At 37.7% G+C, this 23,899-nt stretch overlaps 1 protein-coding gene and 1 long non-coding RNA gene across 11 annotated transcripts in view; one reads left to right on the forward strand and one right to left on the reverse strand.

Annotated features, from left to right (window-relative positions):
- The window catches only part of TRDN (triadin), a 229,340-nt gene that overhangs the window by 75,144 nt on the left and 130,297 nt on the right, over window positions 1-23,899 (forward strand). The window contains exons 10-12 of the mRNA XM_063329689.1: window positions 1,061-1,120; window positions 2,468-2,662; window positions 7,449-7,508. Of these exons, the coding sequence (XP_063185759.1) occupies window positions 1,061-1,120; window positions 2,468-2,662; window positions 7,449-7,508 (315 nt within the window). The remainder of the gene's footprint in view (window positions 1-1,060; window positions 1,121-2,467; window positions 2,663-7,448; window positions 7,509-23,899) is intronic.
- Window positions 1,199-23,896, reverse strand: LOC134513261 (uncharacterized). 10 transcript variants are annotated; one of them, XR_010070360.1, is made up of 7 exons: window positions 22,848-23,896; window positions 19,971-20,047; window positions 13,198-13,375; window positions 12,403-12,503; window positions 5,736-5,874; window positions 3,176-3,216; window positions 1,199-1,673 (listed from the first exon to the last, which is right to left on the reverse strand). It is a non-coding gene; the product is annotated as an uncharacterized LOC134513261 (long non-coding RNA). The 10 variants fall into 10 exon arrangements; XR_010070358.1 differs by having other exon boundaries at window positions 3,176-3,242; XR_010070356.1 differs by lacking the exons at window positions 1,199-1,673; window positions 3,176-3,216; window positions 5,736-5,874 and adding exons at window positions 14,911-15,225; window positions 18,532-18,586 and having other exon boundaries at window positions 7,497-12,503.

Genomic DNA, 23,899 nt, shown 5'->3' on the forward strand with positions numbered 1-23,899 from the left:
GGCACTCGTCGCCTTCAGCGCTTCCTAAGGCACATTCCGTGCCGTCTGTGTGCTGAGCTATCCGTTGCCAGGCTCACCTCCCTTTTGTCTGGGGGCTGCTCTAAACTGGATCCGCTGCCAGCAGCGCTGAGGGGCCATTTCAGCCACTTGCAGGCCCTAGGACATGAGGATGCTCAGCTCCAGGCCAACTTCAGGGAACAGGCGTAATGAAAATCAGGTGGCTGCTTCCCCCATGGTCAGGAGGTTTTCTCTACGTCCGATAAAAAGGCTTAGGGTACTTCTTCAGCCTCTGTTAAAGGGTTCAGAAAGCTTCGGTGATATGAACGCTATTTAAACATACCGTCTAAGAAACAGCTATCTTAAAAGTAAAACAAGCCTAAATATCAATCATGGCTCATATAGGCAGCAATTCCAGGCTGGAATTCAGTCAGAGAGGATGTTGCTATTATGCAGTTATCACTTGAAAGAAGTGTAATTAACTCTCAAGGCAGTTTTGTTCTGGCAATATGTCTGGATGTCAACCAAGATAGACGTCTCTGCGTAACATTTCGACAGCCTTTCTGGGACACTGCACTGCGTGTGTTTACACAGTGTATCCTGAGCAGACATGAACTCACTTGAGCTAGGCTCTGGAGTGAGCACCAGGCTTGTGGCTGTGTTTGTATGACAGCGAGCCCAAGCTAAGAAAACCCACTTTCTCTAAGATAAGTGTAGCTGCACAGCTTCCCGTTGGCTGTGTCTGCTTGGATCAAGCCTGTGTCTGCTTGGAGCTTGAGCAGAGCAGGTTTGGGGCATCTGGAATATGCCGTATAAGCCCTCCCTACAAAGCTTCAGATCTGTCTGATTGCCTTGTCTCCTGGTCAAGTGAGTCTCAACAGATATTTTTAAGCTTTTTACCCCAGTGTGTGTGAACCTGAGAAAAAGAAGTAAGATTTTTGCAAACCAAATAACAGGAAACATGAAAAAATGTGGAACTTCCAGGGACACTGTTGTGTTTTAGCAATATTTTCTCATTCTTTGTTGCGTTTTTTCCCTAATATACAATTGTACTCATTTCCAGTAATTCAAAAAGACAAACCTGAAAGACATGAAAAAGCTGAAAAGAAACCTCCTCCCAAAGGTATTTATTTATTTATACTATATTTTTACCAGAATTTACGTTAAAATTCATAAACTTTATTTTATTGGAGCAGAGAATATAATGCATATGAAAAATCAGCTACATGACATTATCATGAAATTAAAATGAAATTCGAATTAAAATGTCTTTACACAATCCAGGTGTTAGTTGTACGCATGATGTCTTTTAAAATATGTGGAAGTTTCAAAGATGAAAATTAAAGGTATGAACCACTGTTTCCCTATGAAGTAGAAGTAGGCCTAGAAGTAAGAGACTTGACATAACATATTTTCACAATAACTAGTTAAGGAAATTCTTTCTTCACTAGCCAGTAATATATTTGGTCATGCCGTGGCTTTGTTTGAAAGGAGGAATTGACCCTTATAAAAGTATCTGTATTCTGGTTTAGAATAGGTAGAACTATTCAGTTTACACATTGATAAAATCAGTCTAGTCATCTCAGCGTCTTAATAGAAATAGAAGTCCAGAGTCTTACAGAAGCCATGGGTTTTCTTGTATTCAAGTGTTGCCTCAAGGACGGAGACCTTCAGAACTATGAAGAAAACAGAAGTGTGAACACCACACGAAACAGATTAGTTTAAACCATATTCAGTGGCATTTTAAATTACTGTTGTATTTTCCACTGAAGTGAACTAGAAACACAGTTATTGTCAGCACCCATGTCTCAGATCAGAAAAAGCTGCTGATATATATGAGCAGAAGGAATACGCCTGATCTCGTCAACTTTTGTACAGCTTCAGCCACTGATATTTACAATTCAGTAATTCTACTTGGAAATCTCACTCTGCTGTGGGGCACATCATGAATTGGCCTGTCTCAGACTAGTCTTTCAGCCTGGGGAATTGGCATAGAGGGACACTCAAGAACTCAAGAATTCTTGGGCAGAGACCTAGAATCAGTGCGTAACACTGACCCTTACAAATAGCCACAATTTAAATCTACGACACTTACAACAGAGTTTAGCTCTGATCTCTGAAGTCTAAAGTTACTCAGATTTAGCCTGGAAGTACCTCCTGTGTCTGTTTGCTTCATGATCAACTTGTGTTTGACTAGTTTATGCCATAAAAGCTAACATATTATCATTAAAAACATTGAATATTATTTGCCATAGCCAAATACTTGGTACAGGACTGAAGGGAAAACATGCTTGCATGTCATATTTCTGTTTAAGTCTGTCTGGTTTTGGGGGATTATATCTTTCATAAGATCTGAGCCATGTGTCAGTGGTGAAGAAATACTCATTAGTAATAGCACAAGATAAACTGTATTGTGTATTATTCTGGGGGGAAAGAATGACACTGAAAGCTTTTCCTTTATTACCTGCAGAGGAGAAGAAAGTAAAGAGCACTAAAGTGGAAGCAAAAGTTAAAAAGGAAGTGAAGGATGGAAAAGGAGAAGCAAAGACGACTGAGAAGGTCAAGCAGGCAGAGACTAAAACAACAGAAGTTGGGCTAATAAAGGCCAAACCGAAAGCTAAGGAGGAGAAAGCTCTTCAGACTGTAACTAAATCGGAAAAGAAAGGTAAACAAAACCAGGAGGAAACAGACGAAGATCTTAAAAAGGTAGTAGGGAAGAAGCAGAGAGAATGGAGTTAAAGCTGGCAAGGACCTAAGGCCACCCATGAAAAAGAAAAGTGCAGTACAAATAAATTCCAGGTGCATCCCAGACCACTATAAGGAGTCTATCAAGAATAAAATAAGTTTAACCTAAATATCCAGAATATTCTAACTGTTTGTCATGGCTAAAGATTCATTTAAGTTTAAATTCCTCCTTACCAAGGACCAATATCTCTTCAGATAGGCCTGAGTCTTCAAGGATTTGCTCAGTAGATACCATGTAGTGTATTGCTAGTAAAGTTATTTGGGAAAATACAGACCGTCCAATGACCTTTTGGGAATTACGTTTTGTTTCTACAAAACGTACTGTTAAATAAGGAAAGTAGCAGCAGATGAAAGGGAACATAAGAATTTGTATTACATCAGATTGTATGAGGCATTGTCATGTTGTCAGGTGTTCTATGACATAATGATATACCTGCCTGATGTAGTTTGATGTGAACAGCTCCCAGATTTCTCCTAACAAGGAAAGAAATGCCATTACCCTGGTGAAAGGAAGAAATTAAGTGACAAAACAAAGAATCAATATGCATCACTTCCAAACAGAGATGTTAACTATATGCTCCTCTTTGTCAGAGCCAGCCTGGATTCTTCCACTCCCAAATTGCACTGACTCGTTCCCTGATTTCCCTGTGGCTATTCCATGGTGTTAGGTACAATTTTGTATGAATGAAGGTGGCAGGACCTGCCTCTCTCTACAAGTTGCCACACGACAGGCATAGGATTATTCTGACATTGATAGAGGCAGCTCAGCGTTGCGTGGTGCACCTATCTGATCCCTTCAGCTGATAACCACTGATAAATTGTTATGCCCGAGCATCAAAACAGCCGTCCCTGCCGGGATATCTGAATCTGACTGGGCAGATTTTCTCAGAATTTCATAGCCCTCAGCTCTGAAACCCGTAGGAGTTGCCTGAATTATATGTTTCTAGGAGTCCGAGAGATTTTGAGACACAGCCTCCTTTCTGACACGCATAATGTGCTGAACCAGCATTTTTAAACATTTATTTGTATTCTATGTAATTTTGGGGTTTATTTGAAATACTGGAGCCTTTGAGGCATAAAATCAAGGCGGCATCTTCCACGCTGATTGCTGTGACCAAGGGGAAAGTTCAGCAAATTGTTGAGCTCCTCTTGTGAGGTGCAAATCTCTCTCGGTTTTTGTTTGCTCTGACAGGCTTTTCAGTGCGCGGTGAGATCCACTCCACACCGGTCGGGATAAGAGTCTCAAAAAGCAATGATGTGGAGATGAGGCACTTTGCTCCCTGACAGGAAAATATTTTAAGCAAGTAGGGGCGGCAAAGGCTTCAGGGAGCAATGGAGAGCGATGGTGGAGTTATTTTGTTTGTTGGGGGGGGGGGGGGGGGGGTTGTGGGTCGTGTCCCCCTTCCTCTTACCTGATAAATATTAGCAAAATGATCCATCTTAACGTTAAACATTAACAGATCGCTTTGTAAGTCTGCTTTAGGGTGTGACCCCAGTGGCCGCGCGCTGAATCGTGGCAGGGGAAAGTGGGAATGAGCAGCTGGAGTGGAGGAAGGAAGGAGCCTCTTAAAATGCCCTTATCACTGGAGATAGGGCTGCGCACGTTCAGTGAAAGATGCCTTTTCTGCTTTTGCCCTTCCTTTTTCCACCATAAGCTGCTGCTGCCCAGCTGGATGCTCTCAGAAAATTCAGTTCTATATTTCAGTCCCACTGTGACCCAAGGTGAACATAATTTTGAAGTCGATACGGTTTTGCCAAGATTTCCTGATCCTGCAATCCTTATTTTGCCATGCTCAAGGGAGTAGTTCTGACAGTTTTTCGGCAACAATGTAAAAAATACAACAGTAATCCCAGAAGGGTTGTTAGGGTGTCCCTGCTGTTGCATCATTCCGTGCTCAAATTAAAATTAAAAAAGATAGGTCATCTCCTAGGGTAAATCAGATGAGATCCAGTGATAGAAATACCTATGACAGTTTTTATCAATAAGAACCTAGTCCCAAACTGTGACATGATTTATTACTACTTGTATAAGTATCTTTGCCACTATTACAGAGTTACAAGGTGAAAACTTTAGTGTGAAATTTTCTTTTTGACAGGAGAGTTTAAATTAAAATGATTTTTTAGCCATGAAGAGACATTTGGAAAATCATATTAATTTAAAATTCCTTAGGTTTCAATCTTTGATGACTGGCAGAATTCCCATGAACTTCAATGGGAAGTTACTGTACACCTTATTATTTAATATACAGTAGAAATGCTACTTTGTTATTCAGAGTTTAACATTCTGCCTTCATTTTTTTTTATAAATCTCAGTTTTCAGGGGTTGAGTTACTGAAGAAATCATATGATACAAAATCCTTGTTCTCAGGTACAATCAAGATTAAACTTTTTTTTTTAAAAAAAAGTTTATTCAAATTACATTTATACACACGCACACACAAAAAGGAAAAAAAGAAAAAAAAAACAACAAACCCAAAACAAACGAACAAACCCCCAAACCAATCCAACAACCCAAACACACACAGTCTCTTTTAATCCTGGTCTATTGTACTACGTTTTAAAAATCGATAATTTTAATATCAATGAAATGGTGTGAGCTGATAGGTCCTCAGACTGATGATATACATAACCTAAAGAGAACCGACATAGGATTGTGCTCTGTCCTGTGACTGTCTGTACAGCTTGTGTCCCATGCCATGTAGCAGTCTTCCATGCAATGCCCTAAAACAGTCCAGGGGCTCTTCCCAATGGGCAGCATGGACGAAGGCAACTTGTTTTGGCAAGAGAGGGGTAAGGAAAACTCAGCTTTGTGGGCAAGAGCTGTGCCCTGCCGTCTGCTTTCTGGGCTAAAGAATTGGCATTGGCCCATTTTAGTTATGAACACAGACTGACTCACTGAGGCCCTATTTGCAATTGCACTGAAGTCAGTGCAAACACTTTGCTAACTTCAGTGGCTTTAGATGGGCTTACTGAGAGTATAGGTTTGTACGTACTTGTTTTCTCACACATACGCTGCTGCTTTTTTCAGAAAATTAGCACTTAGACTTAGGGCAGATAGTGCAGCCAAATTCTTCAGATTCCTTAAGGATGGAATGCAAGGCTGGAGTCAGGCAGAATGATAACTTTGAATTCCTAAGTACAAAAGTAGAAACTATTATGAATATTCATTAAAGGTTTTAAAAGCAGCGTTTATAGCCACAGCCATGTGTACATCCCGAAATGTTTCCCCCAGGTTCTACAATACCGCCCAGAATTACCCTCGCCATCTCAGTAACAGGAAACAGCTGCACAGGCTCCTATCGACTAGTAGAAATAATGGGGCATTTGCTGAGCTTGTAAACCCTTTCCTCATTTCTGCAACTGCATAGGAAATCATGACTTAAAAGCTGCAGTTCTCCACCCAAGGACTTCTATGGCACGCAACCACATAAATGCCTCAGCATCAACTAATACTGATGCTCCAGTGAACTGTGTAAGAAAACAAATAATACAATGAGTGTTATACACTCGGGAATGTCATTTTGCATTTAAATATAACAGCTATGCCATTTTTAAAATTTTAAGTATTCCAAAGTCTGCATAAGTTTGGTTTTAAGTTGTCAAAGCAAAAGTAAGTGGCTTTGTAGGTGAGTAGGAGACAGATGCAACAGGAGGTGGAGAGAGGAAGAGATGTAACTTCTGTAGCCAAGGAACTGTGCTAGAACAGTCTAGGACAGATGGATGAATATGCTTAACTCAAGGACAGTTGGGAATTAACTTAGCTAACCAGAGTTGGCATTTAGTCATCAGCATTAACTTTCAAAGCTAATGTCACTTACAGTCCAGTGGGGTAACGTGCTTTATTCTGGCCAACTAGAGAATCCAGCAATACTATTGCAATTCTTTTGGACTCAGTAACAACCGTTAACTTTTCTTCACCATTCTTAATGTTAGAAATTTTTATTAAGGTCTTCAACTCTGCTTATGTATAGGAGAAATCAATAGACAATCAACAATTTTGGAAATCTGAGTTTCATTTAGATTCAGAAGTTTTTAATTTCTGAATAGCATAGTTTAAATATATATATACACACACACAGAGATTTAATATATACATATATATATTTGTAAAGATTAGTGTTTGGAATATAATTCTGTAGTGACACAATATAATTCCATGGAAAAACTCATTGCTACAGGAGTGTAAGTACACAGACTTCTCTTTATATTCCCATTCGCTAAATGTACATATTGATTATACTGCTAGAACAGTATTAACACAATATACTGTAATATAAAACTTTATTGAATTTTTCTACCACCTGGCTGCGACTATTTGAAATGGATCTTCAAGGATAAGAAAAAGCCTCTGGGACCTGTGGCCAGGCAGCAGTTTGCGCAGTACTTGTGCCAGAACGGAGGCTGCGCGCTGCTGAGCGGGGGCACACGCTGGCCCTGCCCGCCCAGAAGAAGACATGGTAGCTCAGGGGCACTGGTAGCTCTGAAGTTCTTGGCTGGGAGGCTTGAATTAGATTTGGACAATAAATTTTCTCTTTCTGAACATGCGAATTACTTGAAGGTCAGGAAAAAAAAACCCCAAACTTATAAGGAAGACTATCCCTGAAATGTGTCTTTGCACTGCCAAGTTTTATCTTCACTGTTAAATAGAAACAACCTTTTAAATTTACTTTCTTCATTACTCTTTTTTTTCCTTTTTGCTCTGTTAGATCAATATGCATTCTGTCGCTATGTGATTGACATGTTTGCGCAAGGGGATTTTTATCCAGGTACTTTCCTAATTGAACTCTGTTCTAATATTCTTCTGTTTCCCTGAGAGTTTCTGCTCCTTTTATGTATTAAAAGTGTGTTTTGTACTGTTGAAAGGTCTCGCAAGTGCAACAAAGAGTGTGCAAATAGTTTTAATAAAGCATAAGAGCTAATGGCTGTATTATTAAAGCTTTTAATTTTCTGTTGACAATGCATGAATTAAAATTAAGGTTGTGTTAAAAGTAGAGTCAATGGAAGGCTAAAGAAGTTGCTAAAATTTTCCATGCTTTTTTGTCTGAGATGCAAGAGAAAGGAGCTTATTGTTAATAGCTTGTTGGGGTTTTTTTCCCCACAAATAGCAAGCCTTAACCCCAGAATGCTTCAAAAATAGAACTGCCATTTTTGTTCTTAGTATATAAAATATCTTAGCTGATCCATCACTTCTGTGCTTTGTCTTCTCTCTTCCCACATCTCTGTGCTCATCTGTTCTAACAACTCATCTAGCCAAAAAAAGAAGCTAGACCTACTGATAATGTCTGAGCATCATCTCATAATATTAAGTCAATCTACCCTGACCTTATTTAGTGGACATTCTTCCTTCTGAAAACCAGTGTAAAAGGACATACTACTAGGACGTAATCCTCGGAACGATAAGCAATTATATTTATGAAAAGAATCAAGGATAGAATACTTAAGGACACACTAAGTCTTACAAGCTTTTTTTAGTCAGTTATTTGCTCAAGAAGCTCTCCACTGATCCTTCTCTGAATTGGTTGTGTCTTCTTATCTCTACCTTGTGGCTTGGGTCCTCTCTTGACATGCCCAGGTCCAGTCAAAGCTGGGAAGTCCTAAGGATGTAGCTGAGAAACAGAGACTCCCAAAATGGGGAGAGGGAGGACACAGATTTTTGTGGAGGAAAAAAGAACAAGCTTGGGATTTTGGATGGAGAGGGTCTGTATTGCCTGTTCTCAAAGAGTGACATAGAGAGATAGGGGGTTCCATTAAAAGAGAGAAAAGTATTATATGGCCTCTTATATAGGACATCTAAAGGCAGCCAGCTATAAACAGAGGGACTGATTTAGGTTCAGAGTGAGAGAAAGGTTAGCAAAACCTTCCAGATAGCATCAGTTACACTTTGATTTAAAAAATAACCCCCTATACCAGATGTGATTCACCCAGTTTCTGGCTTTACACAGCTGTACCATTAATAAATCACAACACCAAGACTCACATAGAGATCTTCAAGATCTCTCTTGTAGTTCTGACATTTGCAAGCAGCTTTGACACATGTCAGAGTCCTTTTTTCCAGATGGCTCCTTGGACTCTTTTACATTCTCCTAAGGCAGAGCAGACATGCTGTGGGAAGGGAGTTTTGGAGAAGACTGCTTTTAGGTTTTGACCTTTTGAGCTATGAGGAAACTGGGAAGACCACAAAGGGGAGCGGGGAGATAGATACGGAAGTCTGTAGTGACTTGAATTTCAGAAGAGACATAACTGTCTGCCTCCCAGTGTTCTCCTTGTCATTTGAGTGTGCTGTGACAGAGTTGTGCAAAGAAACCTCTGGTTACACAGCTGATAAATGTTCAATGGTCATTGGGCTGTCAGCTGGACTTGCAGGTGAACAACTAGGGTGACAGCCTGAGGCCCTAGAAAGTGGAAATAAGTCATAAAGCAGGGTCTTAACTTAGAGTCTCCAAAAGTCCACCTGGGGCTCCACCTGTAAAGTAACTGCTTTTTGACCTGCTAAGTCATTTGTCAACATCTGAAGTTAAATGCTGTGAATGGTTGTTTTGATGGAGCCTGATACATTTTTGTAGGAGGCAAAAAAACCCCATTGGCTTCAAAACAAGCTTTAGTCAAGCCACAAGCTGTGAAAGGCAATGCTGAAATATCCAGACCGTGTCTCTGAGAGGCAAGGCAAAGGCCAGGTACGCCCAGCTCTGTGCTCTTTACAGAAGTCATTGAGGAGAGTGCCACCAAACACTGCTCAGTTCGTGTTTGTTACTGCCTGTCTCAGGCAACGTGCTCATTTCACACTGGCCTTTGGGAACTGAAACATTACTGTAGTTCATTTTCTTGAATAGATAAATGTGGGGGAAACACCAGCACACTAAGTCCCTTTAATAACCCTGATATCCAATTAGCTTTAAAATCTGCTATATTTTATCCTTTTATCGGTTTATATATTTTATGGTAAATTACGTTGTCTAAACAAAGAGATCTGAGTGCAATTCAGCTAAAGAATTTAATTACAGTTGCCCTGACACCACAATACTTTCAGTCTAGGGATCATTTCTGTCAATCCCAATACTGCCATTTGTGAAAGAGAAAAAGCACATTTTTTTTCATAGAAAATTCCTTCACAGAGTTATACTGGCTTTTTGTAGGATCGTTTACCCCAAATATGAATTTCTGTCTTCGTGAGTTTATAAGAGCTGTATCCCACTCATTAGATTCTTTAGGCGCAATATATGGATTTGTGATGTCAGTAATAACAATACCATTCAGTATTTATCCTTTGATAGTATTTTTGGAATATTTGTATTATTGAAAAATTCATATTCATTACTGGCAACATTAAATTATTTTAGGTTTATATACATTTTATGTAAGAATTTATAGCAAAGTAGGACATGGAAGGTGGCATTTTATAGTGATCAAATAATTAAAAGTAGAACTCAGATCCTTGTGTTTCATTAATTAGATACACTTTTCAAACTATATCAATTAATACATTTTGACAGTCTCCTAAACAATCTATTGGAGGTCAGTTAATGCTGCTGTGTTGATTTTAACAAGTGAGGCTGAAATTTTGTTCATTTACTCAAAGTTTTGTCGCGTTACTGCAGTCTTAACTTTAAAAAATGAACAAAATATGTGTAAAGTGTATACAGCAAATTCATAGGAAGCCATAGGAGGGAGAATTCTTGCTAAGCTGCTTCATGAAGCATTAGCTGGTTTTTTTGTTTCTCTGGCAAGCATTTGTCCCTGATACTGACTAGTTTCGTGCGTATCCTCCTGTAAATTGCAATAATTATGTCAGTATCATTTAACTTCCAAGACTTTTATTTTACTTTTTATAAAAGAAAAGTATCTGAGGTTCTCAGCCATCTACAGTAGATATCAGTGGAGTTTTATCTGTAAACTCTGACAGGTTTTGCTAAACCAGAAGTCCATCTCATGCATATCATGACTGCAACAGTGACCTGCCCTGGGTTCTACTGAGACATTTATAGATAGCCCTCTTGAGCTCTACCGTATACAGGATAAATAGTTGTTTTCTGATTTTATCTGAAGTATGGAGCTTGAGAATATTTTTTACTTTCTGTCTAACATGCATGTGGTAAGTGACAATTTCTCAGAGGGACTGCTGAACCACTTTTCCTCCAAAGGACAGATTTTCTGATCTTATTTATCCCTGGACTCCAGTTTCTCAGCCAAGTATGGGCAGTACCGTCTCAGCATTAACAAATCACTCTGTCCAAATTGCTTTGTACTGCTTTTGGCGGCCTGTAAATGAAGAATTAATATGCATATTTTCCAGGGTTAATTTTCCAAGATTCACTTCTAAAAATTTTAAAACCTAAAGCAGAAAGCTTGTTTTTTAAGAGATGCTGAGATATATTGGTTCTGACTGGCACCTCTGTTCTTCTGCTGGCACTGGTATTTCTGAGGTCCAAGACAGCCTTTCTGATACAGAAGGCCCCTGACTTTCTTTTGTCTGATTTCATGAGTATAGTTCATTCCATGCATTTGGTAATTTATTTGATATCCCTGAATTTTGTTCTGTGTTTTTGTTCATATTTCAAGTGTTCTTGTTCATATTTTTATATTTTGTTGATAGGAGAAAAAGTTCTATTTTAGTAAAAACCTTTAACTTGATTTTCATAACTATGTTTTTGGCCTTAGAGAGTTCGAACAGATTGGACAGATTTCAGGGAGACTAGTTGGTCACTCTTTTAGCATGTAGCACATGCTTCTCTAAGTTAACTGGATCTGCCCTATTTTATTCCCCCTGTTCCATACTGTTTTACCACTATTTCCCTGCTTTCCCTGCAATCTTTTTCAGCCTGCTATACATTTACATTTTCTGAACCACTCTGGCAGATCAAGAAGTTCTTCCAATGAAATGTCTTTTTTATTTTGCAGCTACCTAAAGTGTATTCTTGCGTGCCTGTCTTTTTGCATGCCCGCCTCAGCATGTGGATATGCATGCTGTGTGCTGCTGAATGAAGAGTGATAAGCATCTCTTGGGTATTTGGTCATAACGTGGCACCCTTGTTTCCCACAAGTGTACTGTATATTTATGGTCAGATTTTTGTTTTTGTTTTAATCACTTGAAAGTTTATTTTATTGTGTTCTAGTTTTGGTTAAAGAACTTGCATTTCTCATTAGACTGGACTCAGTAGTGGATGATCTTTACAGTTACCTAATTGACAACAAAGACAGTGGGAGCACAGATGTAATATTATTGTCAATTTAGCCTATCTAAAATCTTTGCACTGAAGCACCCAATTACGCTATGTACCTTATACCACTACGTGACTGTTTCCAATAATAACTGGACTGCAAAGGTATGTGGCCATACCATTTCCTTTCATCAGTTTACCCTCATATGTTTAATGTGTATTTCCATGCCAGGATCCAAAAGGCACAGTGATGTAGACGATTTTGCTAATCTTACACTGTTGGAAAAATATTTGTCTTGGAGAAATTCAGCAGGATTTCTGGCACGTTTACATGACAAGAGTGCATCCTAAAGGGTAAACTAATCATCCCACCTTCTCATTAAAAAATCATCGAAGTCTCACCGAAGTACATATGCTTATGAAAAAAAAAAAAACACCAACAATTATAAACAGAGAGAATTAAGAAATTCAGGCAAACTGTGGCAAGAGTCCATAGGGAACCTACAGCCTGCTTGGTCCCGAAAAGAAGTGACAGACTGCATTTCCTTCATGCCTACAATGTTCATCCAAGGCTTGTCTCTTCTCTTCCATTGTCAAGAAGTATTCCTTCAAAGAGCAGGGATTATTGTTATTACACAATGTGGTAAGGGAATTGTCAGTATGATACTCGCCATTTAATATCCAGAGAAATTTATGGAGATACTGGTATAAAAGTACATCAATATTACAGTATCATGGAGTACATTACTGGAAAAAACCTGAGATCATTAAGTGCCTAATTGTGAAAGTCAAACTGCCTGTACTTGCTGTGGGTGGGCTGCAGCCCTGGAGCTAAATACTTGCCCTCCGCTGTTCAGATAGCAAAACGCTTTAGGCTCTTGAACTATTTTTAAGTGTCACTCCTACTTGATTAAAGACTAGGATGTGTTGAGGATATATCAATGACAGGGTGTAACTTTTCACCTCATTACATTAAATTTACATGGGGACAACTTCGATACCAGTGTAGCTTCTCTGGGGATATATTTGACGCAGTGCAATAAAAAAATCAGTCATAATAAATAAGAAAGTATCGTGTTATTTGCTTCTTGTTTGGAAAAATTCAGCATGAAAAACTGTGGAACGAATTATATGCTTTCTCATTTGAGAGAGAACAATAGAGTATATTATTTTTTTCTATGGAGAGGTGCTTTCTGATGCTACCTACTCAATAGCTTTCTCCCCTACAGTAGAAAACAAGCAAACCAGATTTTTTTTTAATGAAATGGTGAAGAGAGAGTTTTGGAGATGTGAAACTTACTTTTTAAACAGGAAGGGTACTTAAGAAACAACATGTCTTCCCCCTCTGAGGGCAGTACTGTACCCCGACATTTGTAGAGATTCATCCGGATTCATTTTCAGAGTTGACAGTTAATTGTCCATCAGTTTATAAAAGAGTTGTTTGTATGATGAAACACTTGTCAACACATTTTTTCCTGCTGATGACATAAATGGAGATGATTGAACGACAGAAGCATTTATTCCTCTAGTGATCTCCTGGGGAAATTCCGAATACTTTTCAAACAGTCTCAAAGGAAAGAAGCAATTTTAAGAATATGTATGAGAAACTGAAAATTAAGTTTTAATTATTGAAAAATTTCTATCTAATTTATTAATGTGCAATTCTTGCAATAGTTTTAGCTGTCATTTGGAGTCTAAATATTGCTTCTTTACATTTTTATTCATTTATGTAAAACTAGAAGACATCTAGTTTTTGTCATTTTAACAAGGCTCTTGCCTATGACTCCCCTCTCACCCCAAAAGCTGTGTCTATTTGGTCAAACTCTGAAATGACATTGATCTCTTAATGGGGACGTTATCAGCACACAAACCTGACACCATCCCACAGAGGCAAAACAGCTACCCATTATTCCCTGTTTGTATCATCCCACCATGGATCAGAGCCAGATGCTGGCACACAAAGCTGCATCTGTCAACACTCTTGTGGCACTTTATTGTAACTTTGCCAAAAAAAATGCAAATGACTTTCACTCTCTCAGAAGTAGCTACCCAGGGAATGCGTGGTATTCTGCTTCTGTAGAGAGAAACAGATCTCTTTCTTTGATAGTTCACTGCAAGTCACTCTGAGGAATCAGACTTATGTGATACAAAAGAAAGCCAAAACCTTTGCTGGTGTAAATGAGACTAATTCCTCAATTTTAATGAAAATTAACCAATCTGTGAAGGCAGAGAGACTGGAATAGGAAAAGTATCCTCATACTTGTATTATATTGTATTACTACTATTTCATATTCTAACCATTTCACGTAGTTCAGTAATCAAGTTTCAAAATCAAGGGTAATTCCAAAAGATTCATTAACAATGTCTGAAAAAAGCTAGTTGTATTGCAGAGGATCGTCAAGAGACTCAACCACTTTAGTTTCGAAAAGTAAAGTTTAATGTCCTTACACAATACCTGGGAAACCATATAGGCCATCATGGAGTTGCTTAAGCCAATCAAGCCAGCCAACTACATCTTAAATGGTGACCATTACAGGAAACTAGGAACCTTACATGGGTTGCAAGCGAACTTCTGTCTTTGCAAGACATGACAACCCACAACCTTCTCCTTCAGTTAGTTGTATAAGCCCAGGTTATATATCCCTAAAATATGTATATTTCTAAATTGTAAGTGAGCTAATGAATCCATTACCTTTAGAATATGCTCCTGAAACTCTCTTAGGGAAGCTAACCACCATACAATGAGTCTCAACTTTAATAGAAAGGAAAATAGCTGAGATCTATGCAAATGTGCCTTTAAACACCTCCTGATGCTGAATACACTGAAACATCGTGAAAAAGGAAAAATGTATACTGAAGGTCTTTCAGTTTTCTTCTGAATTTTCCATTAACAAGGCAAAACCTATAGCTCCATTGTGGGACTGAGAGAAGTTACTCTTCTCATCCAAATATAGATTCTCTGTTGTCTCTGCTGGAAAATGGTGAAGCTCAGTTTTAATAACAGAAATGGTACCTGGTCACCCTACCACACAGATAGGAAGAGCGTAGGCAGGATCTACAAATGCTTTGACAAGATACATTCCATCATGAAACATTTCCAGCTTAGCTGTAATTCCTCACGTCTTCTGCTGTGAGAACATGCCATGCAGAGGACAGAAGAGCTTTCAGCCGTGGCCTGAGCAGCATGTGCCCTCCCTGCCTTGCTGATGGCCACTTCCTTCTGCATCTAGTCCCCAGCCACTGCGACAGTTAGCTGTGGCAGGTCCATTCCTTTCACCATTCTCTGTTCAGGCACTTCTTCCTTTTGCTGTCCACTTTCTGCATGTATCTGCTTTGTCAAAAAAGACATGCAACTTACTGACATATACCTAGAATGAGTCAAGACTAATTTACTTTTTCTTCGTCAGGAAACGCTGTTCTTCCCTCTGGTGCTTCACTTTCCTTCCTCTTGCTTCACTTTGTCCTTCAATACACTAGTACTATCTGACAGAGTAAACAGCACACAGAGTTCAAAAGGCATTCGATGCCCACACACATTAAACCTAAGCAATGCTTTTATCTTTTTTTTTATTTTTTTTAGTTAAGCTTGACAACAAAATCCTTTCACTCTATGTGATATTCATTCATATAATCGCTGGGGGTTTGGGGAGCACTGTGTTACTTGGCAGCAGTTTTATAGTGTGAAAAATCATGCAGAGCGGTTGATTTTAGTCCTGGAGTACTTTGGTAGCATGTAGTGTCATCTTTATGTAGAACTGCAAAATGAGATGCTTGCAATTCATTGTACCTCGCTTAGATACCCAAGAGTTAATTGCCAAACTTTAACCTTTAGCTGGCTTTATAGCCAATGGTATGAAATAGAGGCCTCCAGAGGACAATTTCATCCTAAAAAAGATGCCTAAGATAGAAAAGATGAATCACGCTTTGAAGGTACCAATTTGTCTCCATTGACTATAAATGGATCCCGCGGGTGACTTATCTAGATTTGACTGTCTAAAAGTTAACTTTTAAATGTCTGGTTGAGAAAGAGACCACATACATTCAAGAAGTATGCTAAAAATGTGCAAGCAAGGGTTTTACACAAATGCAGACTTGAAATGACAAGTTTTCTACAAGATTTCAAATGGTATTATCTATCAGGAGCAGTTAGTGGCTCAACCAAGAAACCAGCAGTGCCACTCTGAAAAGTATGACTGGTGGTAATAGCATTGCTATGTCATTTTGGGAATGAGAGAAGGGGAAAAGGAAGAAACGTGGAGGAAAATATTTTCTTGAATACATATGGAGGGCATTTCCTGTCCAAATGAGACAAATAAAAAAGTCTAAGTAATTTTAGCATCAGTACAAAGCCCCAGTCTTTACAGCTTTCACTTTCATAGAAGTTAACCTTTGGAATTTTTATTTGCTGTATGCTTACAACATTCTGTTTACTTATATGTTTATTTTAGAATATTTCTGTTGTATTTGTTTATAAGTGGGATAGAAAGGCATGGTAAGTTAGGTCAGTTTCCCCAAAATCATAGAGGAGGCTTTGAGCACATGGGTTGGAACTCATGACAGTGAATCACAGAACCCTTTGTCCTAAAAATAACCTTTTTATAAGAAAGAAGATCTTTCCTGGGAAAAGGAAAGGGAAGGAAGAAACAGAAGTTACCAAAATGTGGTTGTCTTAAAGTAATCAATATCTCCATTCTCACAGTTTTTTGTTCCAGTATTTCTCATAATTCTTCCTACCCTGTACGCAAAACCAGCAGCTTTAGTTTAAATTGTTTCAGCCTGAAAGAGTTCAGGCCATGTATTCTGTCTTGCTGTAGAAACCACAGCTGCTGAGGAGTATTGCATCAAACCTATCACCGTATGTTTTACAGGGTGTGAATTTTAGCCTCAAATTTCATTACATTTTTACTATCATCATGTCATAATCTTGTCATTCCCAAAAATATTACAACCATGGCACTTTTAGAAGAAACAGAAAGCTCACTGAATTTCTGAATTACACAGAGCCTAACCTTCAAGGGTATTAGATACTTAATGCCTACCTAATACTTAAGTCTCATTGATTTCAGTGGGAGCAAGGAACAGGAGTTAGTAGCCACACCTCTGCACTTTTGGGCCCTACTCCTGATATTTGATCAAATAAAGTCTCATTTCTTTTCGCTGTGACTTCAAACTGCATTATTGAAATTTTTACTTCAGAAAAAAGGTTATAGATTCACTCCCTTAGGTGTTTGTCAAGTATAGACACGACAGGTAATGTAATCAATTAACTTCTTGTTTCTCTCATTCTGGCAAAAATATTCAGAGAGGTGAAAAACTTATTGGGTTGTTGTCACAGCTATTTGGATTCAGTTGGACTTCCCGTGACTTCTATGTTAAACATACTCATCATCTATAGATATCTCTAATTGTGAGAGACTATATTGTCTCTAATTTGATTTTTTCAATGCCAGGCTGTTTTTGTTTAGCAAGACCTGGCATATGCACTCTTTCTTGAAGACAACATAAAGTTTTAGCATTCTTGAAGTAATGTCTACGTAGCTTTTCTGACTTTAACATTGAAGGTTTCTGAGATGCAGTTGGACTAATGACAGTTGAAATGATGCTATGTACAGATAAACCCAATACAAATAACTCATAGATTACTGAACAGTGATCCCATGGCATAGTCGATGTCTGTTGCCTTTCATCAGAACAGTTTATCAGTCCCTTCCATTCTGTATAATTGTTAGCAGCAAGTATTTAATTGCATTGTTTTCTTTTCTCTATTTTAATTATTTTCCTGTGGATACTTCATATTGTGAAAAGTATGCATCCATACCAACTCCTGATATTCATGTTAATTATGCTAGGGATAACTGTATATTATGCCAATTTATTAAAGGTTATCTGGGGAGAGAGTGGAAGGCTGAATATGTCTTTTCATTTTATAATCTGCTTTTACAGTCTTTTTGCACTGCAGTATGTAGCAATAACTCTAATAACCCATCATTTCCACACAATAACCCATCATTTTCACTGTCCTAGGACTTAGTTCTTTGAGATCCGTCTTTCAATATTTCTAAACATAACATGTAGGATTATTTTTACCTGCTAAATGCACATGATAAATAATGGGAGGAAGTGGAGAAAATTCAATTTTCAATTTTTTCAATTCAATTTTCTTTTAATGTCAGGAAAGGCTGTGTGACTTCTTACTTAATGTGCAATGACAAAACTGTGAAAACTTAACTTTTAACTCTTTAATGACTTTGGTCTTCTGAACACAAAAATTACAACAGTTTTCACAGATATTAATTGAGATAAAGAGGGATTTTGGAGCCTTAATGTGGTAAAAATCTCTGAAAAAGAATCTAAACAGGTATATTTTTGTAAATGGATTTACCTGTGCAGCTCTGTCATGCAGCTAAGATTCATTGCATGAATTTCTAATTTGGACCAGTAGCATTGGCTGTAGGTTAAAACAGAAGAAACCCCACTCATAGCACTACCCATGCCTCTCTTGCTTGCCTAATTTGTACACTCGTTATGCATATCTACATTGTGTAAGATACAAACCCACAGGAAAATCAAAACAAAATCAAACAAATTCCCAGCTGTGACTTTAATTGGTTTTGGTGGCTGAGTGAAAACCTACTGACAAACTGATGTTCACACAACCTCCAGGAATCTGCGCCGATGGAATCTCACACCTGTTCAGTTACCAAATCAAATAGTGCTAGAAAAAGCATTTTCTGTTCAGAAACATCACTAAGTAAATATCTGTATGTATTTGTGTATATATGTGCATGCCTATATACATCCATGCTTGTGCATGCACATGGTACATATTATATAGGTATAAATGTATATAAATTTATATAAGAATGCATCATCAAAAAAGATGAGCTCAAATCTCTACATATTAAAAATATATGTTAGACATAGTTAGACACTTACACATAAGTTAGACACTATATAGAGCTCCAATATTATCTGTGATATTTTTAATACATTTTAGACCCAAGTAGAACATACAGACAGATTGGACATTGACCATGTTATCTCTCATTTTCTTCTTTTCTTATGCATCATAATAGTAACCAGGTGACAGCCGGTGTAACAGAATATGAAAATGTAAAGGATTATATTGCTACTGGTAATTGTTGCATATTCTGTAGCAGTGTTCTTCCTTAAGTAATATCATGCAAAATGGGAGTTTCACTGTACGTAATAAAGAGACAGATCCTAAGTGTAATTGAAAAACTGAAATATATGTTGGCCTCTAGGACAGACCTCCTTAAAAGCCTCCTTTTATTACCCCTTAATTCCATCTGCCACTGTCAAAAGCGGAATTCCTGTTTAAACTTTTTTTTTTCCATTTGACATAATTTTGTTATTGCGTTTAAGACTTGTGAGCTACATCTAGATTAGTAAATCAAACTCAACTCAACTGTTCTCTAAATGTAATTCCCTCTGTCATAGAGTCATCTGCATCCATTACAGCACCTTAAGGTCAAACCAGGCCGGCTGCATCCTGGCTGCCTGTTGGGAGTGGTCCCCAGCCCTTGCTAACTCCTGAACAGAGCCAATGAATTGTTCGAAACATTACTACTTGGTACAGGTCAAAATTGTCAGAGGCTATTCCATAAAATGAGGCAGGATATGTAGGTGTGAATTCCAGAGCCCAGTAATATTCCCAGGCACCATTTAATTTACTAGTGTACATAAAAGCATCATGTTATGATGTGTTTCTCAGAAAGATTGCCTATTTGGGGCAACTGTATTTCAATTCATGCCTTCTCCTCAATCAGCGTTTGCATTGTTCAAAACAGTTACACAACCTCATCTGTTGATCCTAATCTATTCTTTCTTCATAAGAAACAGTTTGCTCATAGTTTTTCATGCACACATATGAAGCGGAGGAACCCTTCCTCAGAATAGTGACAGTCTAATGTCTGAAGAATAACCAGTGATAACTGGGGAGAGGCTCCTCTTTAACTTCAAGCAACCTACACATCACAAGTGGAAAACTGGATAGAATGGTGAGACTCCATTAAGATTTCAGTTCTCTAACAGCATATTTGGTAGTCTTACCTCACTCTGCCAATCCATGTCTTGTTCCAAGCTTCATGAAACATTTGATTTGAATTTACTTTTCATAACAAATGACTCTGCAAAGAGCACATTGAAATAATATTTCAATTATTTCTATATCATTAGGGAAAGATGTCACATTTTGACAGAATGAGATTTATCTGAAGACATTTTGCTGCGCTATTTGAGAGACACTGTAACAAAGTGTTGGTGCTGCTGGATTGCAGGATTCCCACTGTCAGACAACCGATATATGGATGTGAGAAAGCGTACAGTCATAGGAATGGTGTTGCCACATATTGCTCTCTGTCATGGCATTATACCTCCCCATATCCAGCTGGAATACTCAGCACACTACAATCCCTTTAGTTTATTATTATTATTGTTATTATTATTATTATTGTTATTATTATTGTTGTTGTTTTGTTGTTGTTGCTATTATTATTATTGAAAAATTTTAGAAGCATTTTCTTTTATCCCATGATCTATTGATTTAGAAAGATAAATTTGGAGACTTTAGCTATGTCAATTAAGGTCACTGCAGACAAATTGAACTGGGCAGATGAAGGAAGAAAGAAAACCATCATGATTTGTTGTTATCACAAGAAATCAATTTATCCTCAATGCTTGGACATGACATTTTTGACACATGTAGAAAGACACTTCCTAGATTGAGAAAAGTAAGGTAATTAAAATTTGTCTTGTATTCCTTATCATGTAATATAAAATCTAAAATATTCATAAACCAAGTCAGAATTAATTTCTTCATGACATCTCGAGTGATTTAATAAACACGATTGACAGAAGTTTCACAGAGCTTGAGGACTGTATCTTATTTTCAATAAAGTATTCATGTTACCATCTAGTGTCTTAAACCTTCTACTCATCTTTGCAGCAGATTTCTTTCCTTTCAGGGAGTGGAGGAAGCTACTCATGTCTTAACGTGACGCTTTTTCTCCTGGCAAGCACATTCCCATGAGCTTAAAGTCAAAACATTTCACTATTTCATTTTCCATCATCTGTAATTTGTTGTCAGATAGTTGTTTACAATATCATATATGAAGAAGGTATCTGTAGCACAACTGCATGGAGAGATTATGTGTAGAAATGTATGCACATTTTTGTGTTTGCAATTATATCCTTTTGGAGCAATCAAATCCTAATAAAAAAAAATCAAGTCAAATGAACCTTTTAGGCTTATCTTAAGGTAGAAAAGTGAAGTCTATATTTGAAATGAGAAGCAAATAGCTATGCAGACACTAAATTTCTGTGCTCTTCTCTGGCTGCATTTTTAAAGCAGCAAGATAACTGTATGTGGAATAATAATAGTGGTAATCTGGATAATGACTTCTCATGATTCATGTACTAATCTGATTGTGCACTGGGATCATTAAAAACATCCTGCCTTCCTCTCATTTACATCATGGATATGTGTCCAACTGGCCACTGCTGGAGTCAAGATAGCAGACACCGTTAATTCTAACGGTCTGATCTGCTGAGGCCAATTCCTCTTTTCTGTTTATGATTTCTCTGTACTGCAGAAAGCCACTTGTTCTTTATAACTTACAGAGGAGACAAAAAGGAAGAGAGAAGGAATTTGACTTAGGATATCCCCTTTAACATATTTCATCAAAAGAATGGATAAAATATTTAGCTAGCTACTGTCCTTTGCATTCCCATCAAAGTGAATAGAGAGACATTTAATAACACATGGAAACATTAAAGAAGCTTTTTATCAGAGTGGATGGGAACCTGCTCAGAACAAACACTCTGGCCTAAGGGAAAGTTTTTGATCTGTGAAGCTTAAGCTTTTGGTGCTTAAAACACTCTCATATTGGATCATGTGGTCAATTTGCATGAAATAAATGATTTGCTTAAAACTTGTAAAACTATAAAATAGAATTTGACAAGTCATTAGCAATAAATGGTATTGCACTGGCATTATACTAACACCGGTGCAATCATTAGAAAACTGCTGCTACAGCAAAGAACAGGATTAGATAATGGGGCCAGCCCATACGTTGACCTAGAGGTGTTAGATCATTGCCCCACACAGTAGATACCACACTGCAGTCCAAATTATTGACTATCCTTCTTAATTACCGATCTACTCAACATTCTGAGCCACTGCCCTTCATCATCTTTCACACAAAACAGTTAGTCCAGGTTACAAAATCTATCATTTCTTCCATCCAGGGATAGGTTTAGGCAAAAAAGGACAAAAAAAAAAAAAAAAAAAAAAAAAGGACTAAACTTTAGCAGAAAAGGTAATATTATTCACCTGCTCTTCATTAATTTTTATACTGTTTTTGTTTTCATTCTGAACTAGTAATTCAATTAATTAAGTTTATGTTGTCGGAGGTTATGGATATAACTTTTCTGTTCTAGTTGGCAACAAGTGGTATTCAGCATCTCATTAGCTCAGTTTGCAACTTCAGCATGATTTTTTTAAAGACATAAATTGTTTGGAAAATGATGGCTAGACATCTGGATTCCTAAAGTTTACCTACCGTTCATTTTAAGGCTAGAGTGATTCTGTGATGAGATTGGTAAATATCCACTTGTGTTTATTGCCAAGACAGGAGATACATGTAAAACCTAAGATTTTTACCATTTGTTGCACAGCACCTTCAATGCATTGATTTTGTCAATGTGTTGACATCTTGTCAGTGACTCAGGCATGTGAGTCAAGTTTGAGTGGCTCCATGTGTGATATTTTATACAAATTACCAGATGAACTAAACTACATGCTTACAAATTGTTTCCCTGCAATCATACATATGCTGACGAGATGCAACAACATTAAGACCAAGGTGCTCAAATCCCACTGCTGTCTTCAAGGTGATTTGCTCATGCATTCCCCATGAGTATACATACCTTTGTAAAAGGAGACGGGTAAGTATGATACCGCAGTTTCCAAGGCTCACTAAGACCTTAATTTCTCTTCTGAGTCTATCACCAAGCATGAGGCATGGCTTTGAGCTTCTGATGTGGAGCTGGAGCTGAGATTTAACAGCTTGATGGCATGTGGGCTCTGGTGCAGTAGATGTATGCTGGTAAATATGACTGAATCGATACTATATTTAACTACTTAATTCTATTTCACAGGTAACAACAAATTGTGCTTTCCAAATGACAATGACATGATAGCGAGAGATAATGAGCACAAATGTCAGAGAAAGGAATTGAAAGGAAATAAGGAGACTGAAAACAGGCATTATAAACCAGAAAAGAAGCATAAGTAATATAAGAGTGCAATAGATCTGTTTGTGAACCTTTAGGGAAATGAAGTCAAAAATATTTTGGATAAGGCGTGGTATCTGCACACAGGCTGATGCAGTACAGAAAGTCCCAGTTCAATACTATGAGAGACCACAGTTCAACTCTCCGCGAGAGTGGAGGTGTTTCAGTCAGCAGCTGGAATCAGAATTTCATCAGTGTTTTCAGTGCATGACCTGGTTGGTACTGGCTAATTAAGAATAATCCTTGAGGATGAGAAACATCATAATTTTTACTGGTGTTTCAAGAAGTTCATAATAAGTGGACTTGAGGGAACAACTGAAGATCATTTTTTTGACAGAAGAAAATAAGCTTTTACTGTAGAAGAGGCATCATGAATATGTAACCTTATTATCACAGCATTATTCTTCTGAGTTTTTTAGTCTAATGAAGAAAAATAGAACTGTAAGCATTTCAGCATATGCTTGAGTCACTTGGACTTCATTGATTTAAAATGTGTTTCTTAAAAATAAATTACTTTATTTGTTGAGAAATACATTTCCTTCCTATGGTGTCTGGCAGATAATAGCTTTTATGCACAGTGTAATATTTTAACCATGAACAATTCTGAAGGGAGCTCAGCCTCCCAGTGAATCTGTGCAGCATGTTAGCAAATACATTTTCTATGCTTCTTAACCTGTACACTTATG

Source organism: Chroicocephalus ridibundus, chromosome 3, assembly GCF_963924245.1.
Source record: "Chroicocephalus ridibundus chromosome 3, bChrRid1.1, whole genome shotgun sequence".
NCBI classification, from domain to species: domain Eukaryota; kingdom Metazoa; phylum Chordata; class Aves; order Charadriiformes; family Laridae; genus Chroicocephalus; species Chroicocephalus ridibundus.